At 41.7% G+C, this 17,975-nt stretch overlaps 1 protein-coding gene across 2 annotated transcripts in view; it reads left to right on the top strand.

Moving 5' to 3' along the window:
• The first annotated feature begins 214 nt into the window (after positions 1–214).
• Positions 215–17,975, top strand: part of ABCB7 (ATP binding cassette subfamily B member 7) — a 39,052-nt gene continuing 21,291 nt past the window's right edge. The window contains exons 1-4 of one of the 2 annotated variants that reach the window (XM_061445776.1): positions 215–415; positions 7,040–7,117; positions 8,553–8,639; positions 14,209–14,328. In XM_061445776.1, the coding sequence (XP_061301760.1) occupies positions 248–415; positions 7,040–7,117; positions 8,553–8,639; positions 14,209–14,328 (453 nt within the window). In that variant the 5' untranslated portion in view covers positions 215–247. The remainder of the gene's footprint in view (positions 416–7,039; positions 7,118–8,552; positions 8,640–14,208; positions 14,329–17,975) is intronic. The other variant, XM_061445777.1, reaches the window with a different exon arrangement.

The raw sequence follows: 17,975 nt of genomic DNA on the forward strand, positions 1-17,975 counted from the left end.
CTCGCCCCTGCGCACCGGCAGACACGGCGAGCCGCGCTGCCGAGGCCGCAGGAGGCAGCGGGCGGCGGCGGGGTGAAGGTTCCCCAGGTCGGAAGCTTGGCCCCGGCGAGCGGCCGGCGCGGAGCCGGGCGCTGTCATGGCGACGAGCCCGCCCTCTCCTCAGCGCGGCCCCGCCTCGCCTCGCCCCGGGCTCCTCCCAGCGAGTCCGCCGCCGTCCCACAATCCTCTCCTCCGCGCCCCGCCGAAGATGGCGCTGCTGGGGGCTCCGTGGAGCCTGGCGGCGGCTGCTTGCCATAAGCGGCGGCTGCTCGCCCTCGCCCTGCTACGTTCTCCGGCGGCGGCCGCCGCCTGCGCGCACGGGTGGCTGGCGGCGAACGGCCGGCAGCGGCCCCGAGCGGCCCCGCGGAGCCGCCAGGTAAGTACGGGCGGCGGGCCACGGCGGAGGGCGGGGGGGGGGAGCGCTGTGGAGCGGCCTTGGGCCCGCGGGGTTCCCCCCCCGCAGCCCGGCGGGGCGGCCTGTGCCGTCCTTGCGTGCCCCGTTTCAGCTCCCGCTCTCCGGTGCCTGGCTCCTGGTGACGGGGCCTCTTGCCAAGGGACAGGGGGCTGGCGTGGGGCTCCGGTGTCAGTGTATGAGGAGGGTTTTGTTCGAGAGCGGTGAAGTCGTGGGCAAGTTGAGGCAGCTGCAGGCTGAACCTTCCTCAGGTGGCCGCTCTGTCTCTGAACGGCGCGTCCGGGCGTCGGATCATCGTTGTGCGGATAAGGCTTAGAAAGAGTGCCCTTGGATGGTGCTGAACGTTTGTGTCGAGGATAACTTCTGACAGCGAATTCTGCTGTTACGTAGGGAAAGGAAATGGGAATTGGAGTTCTTTCTGTCAGCGGTGTAAGAGTAACGTGTTCCAGTGAATGACTGCTTTTGTTACAAGAATTGAGAACACATAAGTCCAGCTTTGAATAATTCATGTGTAGTTTTCAAAGTGTGTGAAGGAAATGTATCTCGAAGATCAAGAATGAACTTCCCATGGGCTCGCAGACACTATTTCTGTTTGGTAATAAGCTTTTTTCTTACCTTCTTCCCTCGGAGTAGCACTGTTCATGGGCAGCTCTTCATTGTCACCTGCCTTGATTAGTTGCCCTTGACAGGCAGAATTCTGTCATGGACTGCAGTCAAATTCATGTTACTTAGTAGATGAGGTATATATGTATGAGGGCTGAAATAGTGATTTGGGGGGTTTTCTTCTGAAACTTGTGCAAGACAAGCTGAGAGTTGAAGTTTCTTTAACATTTTTTTCCCTGGTATTTGGATGTGATGAAATGTGTCTGGGTACTCAGTGTTGCCCGGTGTTCCTGGGGGTGTATTTTGGATGTCAGTGAACAAATAGCAATGTTGTCATGGTAATGTGTAGAAGTATTAATTATCATTCCATTTTCTGTTTGAGTATTATTGTTTTCATGTGAGAAATGCTGAAAAGTTTGAATTGCCACATATTGCTGACTGTTGATTTGCACTAGATTTTCTGAGCTAGAAAGTTAAGGCTGTGTCTGTAGTGTGTGTGTGTATATGTGTGCAAGTCTTCATCTCTTTGGCCTTTTATTTTCTAGGCATTTCTGTGATAGAAAGTGGTCAGTTATTCATTCTGGGTTTTTTTTGACAGTTTGCTGATTTTGAATTCACTTCCGCTTCAAGCTCCACATTATGACAAACAGCGTGTTTTACATAAGTGTGTTGTGCAAATTGATTCTTATCTAGCAGGAGGCTCAAGCTCAGTGTTCTGGAGTTTTTTGTTGTAATGCCTTTACAAATCTGACATGATTTTCTTAACATTTAACTGAATTTGCTGACATTTAACTAAATTTGCTGACAGGAAAATGCTCTGTCCTGTGATTTCAGTTTTCCTTCTCATTTTTCAGCTAGCTCAGTAAATCCTGTGCCTGCACCAACAGAAGTGACTGTCAGAAGCTGGTGAGGCACTTCAGCAGGTCGTATTTCGGAGAGATTAGCCATTGATTCTTATAAATCAGGTCATTCAGCATTTAAAACCTCTTCTGGGAGCATGTGCATCCTATTTTAGCTTCAGTTATCTGATTATTTTGCTATGGTTATCGCACATGATGGTGCGAGCTGTAAATATTTTTTAATGGGCTTATTCTGAAAGCTTTTCTATGTGTTAAAAATTGAAGAAACCCACCTGGGTTTGCATTTAAAACCACTTAAATTTACTTGCTGGGGTCCTAAGCTTGCGTCCTGCACAGTCATCTGGAAATAAGGTTTAATGAAAGGAGTGTTTTATGGCATGTGTTCTGTGAAAGCCTGCAGGCTGCTGTGTGCTGACATGTCTTGGTATACTTTAGTGTGCAGGAAAGCTCTTACATTACCTTTATTGCTATATTCTAGGTATCAAATGTGGGTTAGATTTTGCATTAGGTTGTTGAATATAACCAAGGGCAGTAAATGTGAAATAAATGCCTGTGATCCAGCCCTCCCATCACTTGGGATGGGAGACTGGCAGGACCCAACCACATGTGAAATCCAGATAGTGACTTTAATGGCACATCTTCCCTGAACGGTTCCTAAATAAGGCATTCCTGGGAGAGCACACCTGATGTGACACCGTTATACTGGCAACATGGTGCTTCTCCTTGCTGTAGCGAAATCACTTTTGTGAGTAAAATCAACTGTACAACCCCAGTTGTGCTTTTATTGATGTAACTACACAAATAGCAGAGGTTTGTGTCAGTCGGGTTGTGTTTTTACAGCTCAGAGTGGTAAACATGATAGCCGTAGCCTAACTTGTGAGGAAAAAATGTGGTTAAGGGAAAGAAAAAGCTCTAGTGAAATTATCCCAGTGGAGAGAATGGACATGTTGAATGTGGCCTGCTTGGTAAGCTCTGGAAGGTGGTGTTTCTTTCTTAGGAAGCTTAGGATTATTTTGTAGAACAGTTTTGCCCACATCCAAAATAAAAGCAATGGCAAGCTCTGACCTAAAACGTCAGTGGAAGGAAAACAGCATTTGACTGAAAAGGTCCAACAGCCTTTAAGGATAATTATTTTAGTAGGAATCTGTAGAAGACAATAAATACACTGAGGGGATTCTTTCAGAACTGTAAGCTGTTTTGAAAGTGTGGCTTTGTATGTTACTGCAAGTGTAACGGTAAAAAGTAGAAGATACTTCTTTTCCCCTTGCATTATCTTGCTCTTCCAGCTGCCACATGACGTGATAAAGCATGTGTTCTTCTGCATAATTTAGTAATACCCCTTGCTCTGAAGTGGTTGTAAGGGAAGTTTGGGGTATTTTCCTTACATTTCTTCATGTTTAGCTTTTTTAAGTTTACCTGAAGCCAGGTCTGTTCTGGGAACTTAACACTGATGTTTATTGTCCAGCTGTCATTTCACATGTCTGTGTGCATTGCTAAATTCTTTTCTCTAGACTTTGATGGTGCAGTTGAACAGCTTGATGCATGGGAACTATTAATCAGCAGTTTCTTTGCTGACAGATATGTGCTTTCTGTGCTCCTTGAATTACCAAAATCCCTTTATAGAGGTAGGGGAAGTATTGCTGCTGAGCAGATCAGCAATCCCATATGTCTGTCTATACAATGGATGTCTAGTAATACTGAAAATTGTCATGAGGAAGGATATATAATGAAAAGGAACAGATGGGAATACGGGAACTTGATCTGAAAGTCATCTGGGGAATACCAGGAGGGCACAGGATGAGCAGCACTCCCTGTAGAAGGGGTGCTGTGGAGTACACTGGGGTGCCTACTGTCATACTGCATGGGTTTTCTGTTCTGCCATTGAGATGTATTTTACCAAAACAGGTGAAATGTGAGGGTATATTGGTAACATGGGAGTGGGGGGGGGGGGGGGGGGTATCATCTTGTTAACTTTCTTGGTATTGTTTGCTCCAGGTATGTGTACAGAGCAATTGCATTTTGGCCATTGTTAAACCTAACTGCAGTTAAGTTTATATTGTTCATAGTGGTGACAGTGTAGTCTACATTTATACCAGAATATTTTCACCTTTTCTCTCTTCTTCTGCTCTTTCCTATTCAGCTTCTCTTTTTTTGCCTTGCAAACTCAGCAGAATTAGGTGGGACTTGAATAGTGCACAGGTACTTGAATCCTACCTTCAGTTCTCTTTTCTGTTACACTTAAAAAACCCCAAACATCCCCATTAGATTATGTCTGGAACAGCATGTAACATACTCCAGAGAGAAGCTTCTAAGTGTAGATTTGACCTTGTGCAAATGTGTTTAAACCCTGTTGTTTGTTTGCATTTATAGTATTTAAACTACTACCAACAGTCATGACATTTCAGCAATATGACTTTTATGTGCAATCAGTACTAGACATCTGTTTCATCCTTTAGAATCATATCCAAAAATACATTAAAAGAACATAATGGTGCAGAGTCAGGCATTCAGAAGTTAGGAAATGCCAGAATTAAAGTTCCCTGCATAATTTCTTCAATTTAGAAAGAAGCAGGACTTGCTCCCGCTCCTTTAAAGCAATAACCTGCTACTTTTATCTGTTGCTATAAGGTTCAGGTATGCCTTTCCTTTGTAGTCTTAAATCTCTTGAGAATGAGTTGTAGTGAGGAATGTGTGGAGAGTGGTCCCACTCATTTGGGCAGCTTTACTAATACTACTATGCTGGCCAGATACATATCAGTGAAATAAATTGTTCACCTTGTTTAATTCTTTATTTCTTTGCCAAGACTTGGTTTTCAGGCAGGAGCTTGGGAGAGGATTGAGACTTCCAGTATTCCAGGCTCAAGACTTAAAATAGGAACAAGATTTCCTGTGTACCTTATGCAAATTTTGTAATCTTTTTACTGTATTCATCTCTTAACCCCATGACAGTTTATAGCTTCAGTCAAGTAAGTAGGCTATCTACTGTAGTCATTGAGATTAGATCTGCTGGTGTTTCACTTGAAGTTATTGCTGTGATGTTATTTATTGCATGCATCAGCCAGAAGAGAACTTTAAGACTTTGGGGTCAAAGGATATGAATTATTAGTAAAATATTTTTATGATGTCCTAGGAGTACACTCTAAAACAGTAATTAGCTTCTTTCCAATAGCTGTTGGAGCATCTGCTGTGTGCTCTTATCTGCTAGGAATAAAGAGTTAAATATCTGGTTTTCAGTTCTTACAGTACTCAAGATTCTTTCTCTTGTGAGGCCAAGCAGGAGAGAATGGTCCTGCTCTGGAGAGGTTGCAAATGTGTTGTCTTAAGAGGAACCAAAGCATAGTTGTGAGCAGTGATTCATCAGCCCCTAAACTCTTCACTTGTCTTAATGGTCTTTTATCAGCATCACGTGTTTGAGGAAGTATAAATGCTGGTGTAAGGATGCTGGGGGTTTCAGTGTACCAACTGTGCTCTAGATTGTAGGAGACAGGAGCTCAGTCTCATTGGTGTGGATGTAGGACTTGCTGGTATTAAGCCTCTTGCCCTGGATCATGTCTCCACTATAAATTCTGAATTGTCATAGTTTAACCCATTTGTCTGAATGGCCTCTGACTGGTGAAGCAGGTGGAGTTGTGTTGAGGTGACTGCTGAGTTACAAACTCTGCTGCCTTTTGTGTTGGTTGTACAGCTTAGCTGGGTGTTGGATTCTAGGTACTGCCCAGATGCCATGGCAGGAGTGTCTCCTCTTCTTCCATGTTGATGGGAACTTTTATCCCAAATAACCATGCCTTTATGAGGAGTGCATTGGTTTGCATTAACTTGAGATGTGCTGAGGCATCTTGAAGTCCTTCTCTTTTTCCATTATGTTTTCTGTTGATGAAATCGTTGCTGTTCGTATGGAGAATGTAGATTGGATGGATGTCCATGTAGGTGGACACGAACCTGTAAAATTATGAGTGTTTCTACAATGAAGAGCTTTATAACTGCAGCTCCTGCATTTAACCCAGGTCTTGGAAGCATTTCTTTGTATGTAATGTCATATAATGGAAATACTTGAAATAAGCACGTCCCATGTGGCAACTTGTGGGGGAGCAATCTTAATTTTCTTAAAAATGACTGACTAAATGATAGCTTACGGTAAGTATCTTAGGACAGGAGCAAAGGAATGGTTAAGGCAGGGTATAAAATACGACAGTGCTGCTGCCTGACAAGGCTAAAAATACCCTTTTTATGATACCTGTTCTTTGCCTTGGGCTGATGAGCAGTTCTTCCACGATTTTGCTCTGTGGTAATGATTTTTATATAGCGTGAGGTGTGTGGTTAATATTGCAGCAGGGCAGTGAAAGATGTAGTATCGAATGTGTCAAAGATGATGTGGCACCGTCATTGCCAACCGAAGGAGAGGCCCCTGTTTTGCCACTGGGGAAACACTTCCAGCTAGTCCATGTGAGGAAAATGAATGGTCTTTTGAAACTCTTAGGGAAATGTAATTGTTTTCAGTGTAAAATGTAAAGCATCATGCAGCTGGTGCCTAGCAGGGTATCTATTAAAGATGCATTGATAGGTATGTGAATATTGGGTGTCTTATGGCTTGCTTGCCTAAAACCTGTAGTCAGGCACGCTGTAATCTCTGATAGTCCAGTGCTTTCCAGCGAGGAGCTGCAGCTTTGATTAGTCTTGTGGTCTGTGAGACAAGCATGGCATGAGCTGAGCAAAGAGCAATTGGAAATGGCAGAACCTATAAGCATAAGAATAACAATTTATAATGAAAAACGGAGTGAAAGAATAGTTGAAACAAATCAGAAGCCAACCTGGGAGGAAATTGAAATGAGAAGAAAGGGACAACTTGGTGCTTTCGTGGTACAAAAGAAACAAAGCCAGATGGGAGTGGGGATTCAGGGAAGAGGAAGGTTCATTGTCACTGCCATTTTTAATGGTTGAATGTAATTTATTTTACAGCTGCTCCCCACTAGTTTTCTTTTTCTGTGGTCACTTGTTAAGGAACAAAGCCATCTGCCCTGTTTTCATGTTCTGCTTGTTTACATAAGCTAGATGAATATTCTCTGAATGTGAAGTGCATGTTCTGCACAGCTCCGTTTTCACTCCCCCCCCCCTTTTTGTTCTATAGGTTCCACCAATCTGCAAGCAAAGATCGTGGCACAGCCTGGGGGGAGATTATTCAAGGCCATTATTAGAGGCTTCAGAGGTAGGTATAAATTGGTTTTCTTCCTTCTTGCAGGTCAGAGGAAACTCAAGCCCTTGGAGCATTTTTCACTTTAGTTTGCTGGGTAGTTCATTTACTTCAGTATTTACAGTGTTGAAGTGCAGCAGTTTAAATGGCAAGTTGTGTCTGCCTCTAGAAAAGGAGATACCTTTTGTTAGAGGCTTCAGTGTTGCAGTCTCCTCAAGAAGTCTCTTTGAATCTCTAGAAACTGATGATAACACAGTAACTTACAAAGAACAGTTCTTAAAAAGGTAGGGTTTGTGTATTGATACTTCAATTCGTGTTGGCAGGAATAGGAAGTACCAATGCACAGAAAGCTGTGTTTTCCTTCTAGGGCTTTATTACTTCAAAGTTCTGCTTAGAAACTCCCCAACTGCTTAGGTTGTGGAATATCAAGAAACCATGGAAATTTATTCTTACCATTTCAAATGTTGGGATGTCAGGCTCTTATTCCTGGGAAGTCTGCTTGCCATAGCATCATGTAAACAAGGAAGCTGCAATTTTTACTGTTCATGGAGTAATTATGACATATTTCTCAGTAACACCCTTTGCTTGAATGAAGCTGGGAAATGTGTTTGTCTTGGGTTTTGTTGTTTTGGGGTTTCTAATTTTAATAAATAACCACTCATCAGACTGTCTCAAGCAGCTAAAAATCATTTGAGGGTCATTGGGACTTCAAAGTGTGAAATCTACTTTGGTTTTTATAAAGTTTTTCCTTAAAACATAGACAGTGAAATTTAAATTTGGGAAGCCCTGAGGTCTGCTGTCAAACCATCCACGTAAGGAATTCTTAAAGAGCTTTTACATCACTTGAACCTGGAGATTGTAAACATGCAGCAGATCTCTTAAACAAAATGCAGACTCTTGAAAAGCTTTACCGCGTCCATTGTTTGTGACAGGCACTTCAAAATTGAACTTGGACAAATGCCTAGTGCTAGTGAGTTGTTATTATTTAGTACATGTACATGCATTAATAAATTTAGAAGTTTCCTATGTATTTATTTAGCAGGGAACCTTGTTACTCTATGTACATTATTACTGCTTCAATGTATTCCACTTTATACATTAGTGTGTGAGAGTACAATTATCCTCCACAACTTCAATTTCTTAATGTTTTTTAGTCCACTTTTCAGTTTTTAACTATTCCAGTTAAAAGGACACCTAAGGCTCCGTCATCTTCACCTCCTGGCTGCTTGGAACATGGTCTTTACTATACTGCTAGATTTATAGTCCCTTTCATGCTATTGTTTCCTTAAGTAACGTGAGGTTTTTAGAGAGAGGTAGTATCTTTTGTTAAAGCAAGTTAATACAATTGGAGGATGAGGGAGGCAAACCAGACCTGTAGTTCTTCTTTCTGTTGGCTTTTACATGCATGTTTCCTGACATTCTTGCAAATTGACTTTTCATTTTCACACAGATCCTCCCGAGGTGGCAGCTGATAGAAAAGAGAACATGTTGGCATGGTCATGCAGGTGGAGGCCTTCATACAGACCCAAAGGAAGGGGTAAAATCTTGCTTAATTTTCCTTAATTAGCATTGCTTTTTAAGTAAAAAATGTGATCAGCTTCTTCCCCCTCCCCAAAAAAGCTGATGACCCCAAGCGACAACTTGGTAAAAACTGTATTGGTAGATAAGTAAATGCTACTTAATTGTTGATGTTGGTTTGCTAGCTCTTAAATCACTGAATGCTTGTAACAACTGTTCAAGTGCTTCAGTGAACACAGTCTTCGTGTCACACACTCCACTGCATTTGGCCTGCGTTTTGTCGGACTTTTTGTCATGGGAAGTATGTTCCATTGTAAGCTATTGTGGTTTCTTCTTCTTGTTTGTGACTGATATGTCCCTGTGACTTGACACTCAGGGTAGCAGAAATTAGCTTGTGGATACCAGGTAGTGCATCATTTGGTAAAATTGCATTTGAAGAGGGAGGGAAGTAATTAAACTGCATGTATTTTTACTTGGATTTGATGTTTATGCATCTGATGTGGTTTGGCTGCATTTATATTCAGGAAGTGCATGTTAAGTATGGTAGGTATGTAAGGAGCAGCAGTATCTTTTATTAGACCAAATGATTAAAGTGACAAAATGAGGCAAGCTTTTGGTTAAAACAACACAATATAAACTTTGCATGATTAAAATTGCAAAATCAAAGCTCTTGGGTTTATGTAACTTTCATTTTCTCACTTCCTGTGCAAAGTTATTTCTGATGTGTCACACAGAATCATTCAGTGTGATGATTATAACTTGTTCAAACTCGTGTGGGATCTTCCTAAATCTAGTGAAGACCATGTTGATGACCAACTGAAATTTGGTGCAGAATGAGGTCTTTCAGCACAGGTTTGCTCATGCTTAACTGTTCTGATAATGTCTTTCTTAAAACCTCATTTGTAAAGAAACTGAAGAGATAAACCTAGGATTTCCCTTCATTGAATTCAAACCTGTTTGTGCTACAGGTAGAGGTCAGGAGAGATGCTACTAAAATTTATGCTTTGGTAGTAAGATAATTTCATAACCTAAAGTGTAGCCAGCTTGGTTTAGCCAACATCTGTGGTCTTTTCTGCACAAGGCACAAAGGGAAACAGAATAATCTGACATCTTATAGAATCATAGAATAGTTAGGGTTGGAAAGGACCTTAAGATCATCCAGTTCCAACCCCCCTGCCATGGGCAGGGACACCTCACACTAAACCATAATCACCCAAGGCCTCGTCCAACCTGGTCTTGAACACCACCAGGGATGGAGCATTCACAACCTCCCTGGGCAACCCATTCCAGTGCCTCACCACCCTCACAGAAAAGAATTTCTTCCTTATATCCAATCTAAACTTCCCCTGTTTAAGTTTTAACCCGTTACCCCTTGTCCTATCACTACAGTCCCAAATGAAGAGTCCCTCCCCAGCATCCCTATAGGCCCCCTTCAGATACTGGAAGGCTGCTAATAGTACTGCTGGCTCTGCATGTAACATTAATGTCAGGCTAATTTTAAGACCCTCCTTGCAACATGTATAGGCTCTTTCAAAGATCTAGGCAAAACAGGCTGTAAAGCTCGTAGAGTGTCCTCTAATTATGTATGTTATGGAATAGAATTATTATGGATTGTAGTTGTCCTGTAAGTGGGAGGAGAGCATTATCCCCTGTGTTGTCGCTTTGGTGATCACGCATTTGTTGGTTCTTCGGGGTTTATTTTCCTACTAGAATTTCTGATCACTTGGGAATGTTGATCAGCTGAATAATTCCCATTTGCTGTCAAAAAAAACCTTCATTTTTCAGAGCTCCGTGGAAAAGATTTTTGTATATCCCTAGAACAAACTCGCCCTCACAGAATTCATCTGCAGATCCATTTCACAGTTTCACAACTGACCTATCTTCAAAAATACCTCAAGGGGCTATTTGTTCTTTTCTTTAAACAGCTATTTCCTGAAATGCAGACATTTTTCAACTAAACCTAATATGTGATGGGCAGCTGCCAGGACAGATCTATTTAATCATCATAGGGATTACATTAATTTCTTTAGTTTCTACTTTTCAAAGGTCTGCAGCTTGGCATCATTCACAAATTTACATTTCAGGGTTTTCTTGGGTTGGGAAGGAAATGAAAGGTTGTGTTTGCCAAAACACTGGTAACGTTAAGGAGCAGTGGATGTTCCTTAGCGTTAGAACTCACTAGGAATATGTTAGCCAGAAATTTTGATGCCAGCTGGTATTTTTTTAGCCTGCTAGGGAGTGTAAATATTCCGTGGCATTCTGTGTTCACCCATTGCTTGCAGCTATTCCTGTATAAGCCAATCTCCTGACTCTTTTATTCCAGTAAATGGAGCTATAATGTAGTTAATATAGGATGCTGTTAGTTAAGGCTGTTGTGTAACTAAACAAGTATCAGCTGTTGTCCAGGAGAAAGCAGCAAGGGCTAGCTGTAGAAGAGGTAAAATGTGTGAAGAGTGGAAAAACTAAAGAGGAACATTGGGTGCAAAAGCAAAGAGGTCCTCAGCGAAAATAAAAGGAACTTAATCTTCAAGTAACTATGGGAGAAGCTGACACATCTGTTTTTTTACAACGTAATTTTTACTTCCAGCGGTGGCTGATGTGCTGAATGCTGAAACTGAAACCATTGCCGTTCTTTACCACCTTTGGGGTTTTTTGTGTCTTACTTTTATTCCTGTCTATTCTGTGTACAAAAACTGTGGTGTCTGACTTGCTGCTAAGCAGACGTATTTTGCTTGCTTATGGAAAGACTGATAGTCATGATGGCACCCTGGTAATTAGCCTTCCCCTACCACCAATTCACTCAGTTGCTATTTAGTTTGCTAGTCATTGCTTGCCTTCTATGGAGGGATGCATAGTATGAAGAAAAAAGACTCTGTATTTCTTTCCCAAAGTTTGGAAGGAAAATTCAGGCCTAGTTTGACGTTTATTTAAGCTGATAAGGCAACTGAAAGAAAGAATCCTACCTCCTTCCTAACCTCGGTGTCTTGCTACATAGAATCATAGATTGTTAGATAGGTCACTGTGTGGTCAGATAGTGAGCTAGTGTGATCTAGCTGAAAAATAATGTGTCCAGGTGGTGGAAACACCCTCTCCCTTCCCCAGAAACATTGCTGCCGTTTAAAGGGACATAAAAGAAATGCACCCTTTCTTAACTTTATTGTATAAGCAGAGAATCAAAACAGACCCTGAGTCCATTAAACAGATTACTCATTTTAATTCTTAATGTTGCCACATGCATATTTAAACCATTTTCAATTCATGTTTCAGTGCAATGGTAACATTTATTTCATGGTAAACTTTGATGTAATATGTGTGCGTTTTGCGTCTCCTTTGATATTTCTCCTTGTTCCTTTGTAAGGCCTTTGGCAAATGAGTGGCTGCCTTCTAACTTCTTTCTCTGAATGGATTTACTTCTGTCACTGTTCAGACCCATGAAGGAAAGGAAATAGATTGCGTGTATGCAGCCCATGGATTTTGTTCTTTTTAATAGCTTTTCTGTGCAAAGTCTGACTAGCCAATAGCAATGTATAATTAGAATTGCTCTGGCTGCTCTAGTATCTTTTGTGTTAAAGTGATACCTCTTTTTAACTTCCTGTAAGTGGTGATCAAAGATATTTTCCAAATGTTTGAACTGCTATTTATGCATATCCTTGGCTCAGATGGAAAGATTTATGTATGTGCTGCAGCAGATACTCCATCTCCTGAATGGGTAGGATGCAACAGAAGCAGTTTTGCATTCTGTCTTCACATACAGATCTTCCATATATCCATTTTTTAAAGGTCGTTTGAAATGTGCTTATACTGTGTAATGCTCCAATACATTTGCAGTTGCTGACAAAATGCAGTATCTCTTACCCTTTGGTTTTCTTTGAAGCTATGACTAGAAACACTGAGATGAGTTTTCTGGTGCTATAAAAAGCTTACCTGTATAGGATTGGCTTCCTTAGCTGCCTTAGCAATCTTACCTTTTAACGGGGCACTCCTTTCTTGCTCATTCACCCTGGACCTTAACATAGAATTTCTATTTTGAATTGGTTTATCCTCAAAGTCAAGGAGGGAGCATTTAAAGTACACATTAAAGTGAGGGAAACATTAAAACTGCCCCTTTTGACAAGCTTCTGTAATGATAAGTCATCTTTAAAAGGTGTGGACTAACATTTTGTTTCCACTCCTGACTACAAAATATTGCCTGAAATTGAGAGATTAGCTGCTATTTGCTGCCCTCCCTTCAGCTTTAGATAACCTTCCTGTCTGTCAAGTTCACCCCAGGGTAATCAGCAGAGAAAAATGAGTTGTTGATACTTGTTCTGTGTGTGACTGCATATGCTGTTCTTCTTGATTTGGTAGCATGGTCTAGGCTTTAGCTAGTTAGTATATGTAGCTTGGGACTTTAGTGGAGTGCATCGCACAGGTAAGTGATACAGGCATCTGTCCATCTGTAAAATAACTTGTATTCCTGTAAAAAATACAACCAAAATTACCACCAAACCAAAACAATCCCAAAACACAACCCCCCAAAAAAAAGCTCAAACCAAAAACCGCAGTATTTCTCAAAAAGCCTTGCTAACTGAGCTGTAGTCTTGTTTAGAGCAAAATTTGAGGTTTGGAGAAGAACCTGCTTGAATTCATTAAAAATGAGCATAATCAGTTAAGCTGATGTGTGGCCATTTACATCATCTGCCTTACGAAGCCTGGTTATCCACCTTCAGGGCCCAGTCTGTTAAATCAGGTTGTGATGTTGAAAGCTGAGTTAAGGCCACTATAATAGTTTTCTTGCTGGCAGTTATAGCTTCATTGGGCACCCACTGAAGACTGTATGCCCTAGAAAACATGGGCAAAATAAGAGTATTTCTCACTTCTCAGCAAAGAAGATAAGATGACCAAAAAACTGTGAAGGGAATTGTTGGAAATGCTTAAATTTGCAACCAACTAATCAGAGCTGAAATGCATATTCAGTTGAATTTATACTTTAGCATAGCTGCTCTGTTTCAGATTTTGAGTTGCTAAAATGCTGGTGGTTTATACTGTATTCTGTTGTGACTCATAAATGTTCTTCATACTACGGTTTATTGTAGACCTTTCAGAGTTCTTTCATTCCTTGGCTTTTTGTTACTTCATTAACTTTACATTTTGCATTTCTTCCTTGCATTTTTTCTGTGCTATGTTAAAACAGCTTCCAAACAAGAAATACCAAGCCATTTTGTACCAAATCCCGAGAAGATAAAAAAGAAGGACCAGTTTATTTGTTCTGTGAAGTACTTAAGCTATGGTGAATTGTGGCTTTCTCCATATTCCACTTACAGCTAGCTACACTTGCACTCTTGAGGACATGTGAATTAAGAGCAATTCATCTGTTTTAGCAGTGTGTCAAGGATTTATTACCTAAAAACTGACAACTTGAAATTTCAGTCTGCAGTCCTAGTCTCAAATATGAAGTGTCTGTTGCCTCTCCAGTAAAATACAGAAGTGATCCAAATGTATTAAATTCATTTTTATTTATACTTTTTATTTATTTATTTATTCTTATTTATACTTAGTTTGCTTCCTTGGGTCTCTTTATGATACAGTGCCTTTGTTCTTTCCTATAGCTGAAAGAGATAGATGCCAAAAAGATCATCAGAGCGATGTTGTCTTATGTGTGGCCCAAAGACAGACCAGATCTGCGAGCCAGAGTTGCCATATCCCTAGGGTTTTTAGCAAGTGCAAAGGTAAGTACAGATACTTGACTGTACTGTGATAGTTACTGTTCATCTGGAGTTTGTACAAGGAACAATTTCTCTATTATTATTTAAGGGGGTTATAGTCTTAAGATGTTTGTTTCCTGTGTGAGGAGCACATAGTATTGGAAATAATAGCTTGGGTATTTTAAGGGGGTGCGTATGCATGTGATATAGAATCATAGAATACTTAGGGTTGAAAAGAACCTTAAGATCATCCAGTGCCAACCCACCCGCCATGGGCAGGGACACCTCACATTAAGCCATGTCACCCAAGGCTCTGTCCAACCTGGCCTTGAACACTGCCAGGGATGGAGCATTCACAACTTCCTTGGGCAACCCATTCCCGTGCCTCACCACCCTCACACTAAAGAATTTCCTCCTTCTATCCAATCTGAACTTCCCTGTTTGTTTTAACCCATTACCCCTTATCCTATCACTACAGTCCCTAATGAAGAGTCCCTCCCCAGCATCCCTATAGACCCCCTTCAGATACTGGAAGGCTGCTATGAGGTCTCCACACAGCCTTCTCTTCTCCAGGCTGAACAGCCCCAACTTTCTCAGCCTATCTTCATACAGGAGGTGCTCCAGCCCCTGATCATCCTCGTGGCCTCCTCTGGACTTGTTCCAACAGCTCCATGTCCTTTTTATGTAGAGGACACCAGAACTGCACACAATACTCCAAGTGAGGTCTCACGAGAGCAGAGTAGAGGGGCAGGATCACCTCCTTTGACCTGCTGGTCACGCTCCTTTTGATGCAGCCCAGGATACGGTTGCTTTCTGGGCTGCAAGCGCACACTGAAGCCGGCTCATGTTCATTTTCTCAACCAACACCCCCAAGTCCTTCTCCGCAGGGCTGCTCTGAATCTCTTCTCTGCCCAACCTGTAGCTGTGCCTGGGATTGCTCCAACCCAGGTGTAGGACCTTGCACTTGTCATGGTTAAACTTCATGAGGTTGGCATCAGCCCACCTCACAAGCGTGTCGAGGTCCCTCTGGATGGCATTTCTTCCCTCCAGCCTATCAACCGAACCACACAGCTCGGTGTCATCGGCAAACTTGCTGAGGGTGCACTCAATCCCACTGTCCATGTCAGTGACAAAGATGTTGAACAAGACCGGTCCCAACACCGATCCCTGAGGGACACCACTTGTTACTGGTCTCCATCCGGACACTGAGCCATTGACCACAACTCTTTGTGTGCGGCCATCCAGCCAGTTCTTTATCCACCGAGTGGTCCATCCATCAAATTGATGTCTCTCCAATTTAGAGACAAGGATGTCGTGTGGGACAGTGTTGAGTGCTTTGCACAAGTCCAGGTAGTATGCATGTGTGTGGTTAGGAAGATGATGATGACAAGCACAATTTTCATTTCCATTGCTCACATTAGTTCAGGATTTTCCATTGCCATTTAGTAATTTACATCATAAATTATGGGAGATGTGAGTTAGAGGTTGCTTACAGATCTTTTCTTGCATGGTGCTGGATGTGTCAAACTGCATTTCTTCAAGGCTGTATGCTTATTCTCTACTCTGAACTTGAGCAATCTGGTGGTATCTACTCATAACTCTTGCTGTGCTATGGAAAAGGGGATTTGAGCTCCAGTCTTCTCTTGGTATTTCTCTGTGGGATGACAGTGGAATTTCTGTTGTTTCAGGGACTCCTCTGATGTCCCAATGTGAAACAAGCTGTATAATTTATTTTTATATTGAACCATGCTTTCATTCAAATTATTTTTCTTGAGTCTTTTGATTATGAAATGGAGGCTTGCTTTTACCTTTACTTCATTGTTTGAAAGGATCTCATACTCTTGCCTGCTACATAATTGGTGTTTGTTTGTTCATGGAAAGCAATAGGCATGCGGAAGCTTTCAGCAGATTAATGGAGGGTATCCAGATTTTACAGACCTTCTAGAAATAGCGTAGAAGAGCAAATGCTGAGGTTTTGCACAAAATCTTTTGCTTTGGAAGAAAAGAAATACGTGTTTGATTACAAAATTTACTCCAGATATTTTGCACATTTCATATGGCTCAACAGGGTTGCTTTCTAATGGCAATTTTTACTAAACATAAAGCCAATACTAGTGTTTTGCTGGGATAAGCTAAAGTAGGTACTACTTAATCAGTGAGTTTCAGCACTTAAGCTACTTGCACTGGCAACTTACTAGCATTCAGTAACATTGCCGTGTTATGAGAAGAGAGAAGAAATGAATTTCTGCTATGTAGGTATTGAAAGAAGAGTACTTGGAAGAGAAATGTGCTCATTTATGTGAGCTGAAGAGGAAAGGCCAATCTTTGGGTCTGCAGCTCCTTCTCGTGAGCAGTCTATCAGATGCTAGCTGTTGCTGTCTACAGTAGATATTTTGGGTTGTGCTGCTTGCTGTTCAGGACGTTACTGATAATGCAGGTGACAAGATGCAGGATGTGGCATGTCTGTACATGTGAACTTCCACCCTTGTTTATGCCTGTGTGAAGTAAAGCATTAATCACTGTGAAACGATCTGCTCAAAATGCAGCTGCAAGGAGCAGTTCACCTTGTGCACTGTGCAGTTGCCCTCACAATAATAGATAACTGATTATATGCTTGGCTAGTTGAGGTTTTGTGATGTGTATTTACCAGATGGATATGAAAATTCTTCTAATTCACTTTTTTTTTAAAGCCTCGTATTATAATGTTAATAATAATAACCTGAAGGCAATTTTGAAATAAGTTGGAAGTATTTTACTTCTTTTTCTCTTCCCCTACTTTCCTAATTTGTAAGTTAAATGAACATGATGGAGGATGTGAGTCCAGAATCTGGTCCTGCATGTGGCAGCCTTGTACCTTGCTTTTAGAAAATCTTTTAGTGTTTCTAGCAGCTTTCTGGGCTGTAAAGAAAACAAAATTGATGGCCAGCATGCCTGACTCTTGGAAATAGCTCTGTATTTGGTATAATGCAGAGCTATTATGTTTCTGCTGGGATGGAGAGAGATGTTCCCCCCTGTCAGGAAACCGTGCACTTCATTGCTCTTTAGGGAAGTAACTGGATGTTTGGATCTCTCTTAAGTGTTCTCTTAAGTTCCCTACTTCAGGTTCTGTATAAGGCAGCCTGGGAGCCCTAGTGTCCAGAGCAGAGCAGAAAACCTGCTGAGTTTTGCCCAGGTTTTAGAAGGTGCCTGTTAAAGCACGAGCATTTTGTAGGAATGTTTTGGATGTGGTTGGGAAAACACACAGCAAGCTCTCTGCAGGGTGTATGTTGTAACTGGCTGGGGTGAAAAAATTCAGGGATGTCTTCTAGCTCTCCTTGGATAAGTTCTTTGTTTTGCTCTGTTCCAGTCATGAAAAGCCTTGTTAGAGCTCAAACATTTTTGAGTAACTGCAGTCTAAGAAGTTACCCCTCATCACCTGAGCTATCCCCACTGTGCCTTTGGGGATTAAATTTTCTTCAACTACTTCATGCTTACACGTTCAGTCTATGTGTAGTTACTGTGGCATCACTGACATGCAACAGTTTGTTGCAGAGCTATAGTTTTTCTGTCATAGCTTTGAGCCCTGGACATCTCCTTTTCTTCCAGAGCAAACTACTTTGTCCTAGAGAAAATCCAGTTAGTTTACCTGTGGCTTGTCTGGACCGTGTATAATCCTGTGCAGCTTCCTCATT

Source organism: Pezoporus flaviventris, unplaced genomic scaffold, assembly GCF_033815535.1.
Source record: "Pezoporus flaviventris isolate CSIRO_AGI_PZ_B2104156 unplaced genomic scaffold, CSIRO_AGI_Pfla_v1 ptg000005l, whole genome shotgun sequence".
Taxonomy (NCBI): Eukaryota; Metazoa; Chordata; class Aves; order Psittaciformes; family Psittacidae; genus Pezoporus; species Pezoporus flaviventris.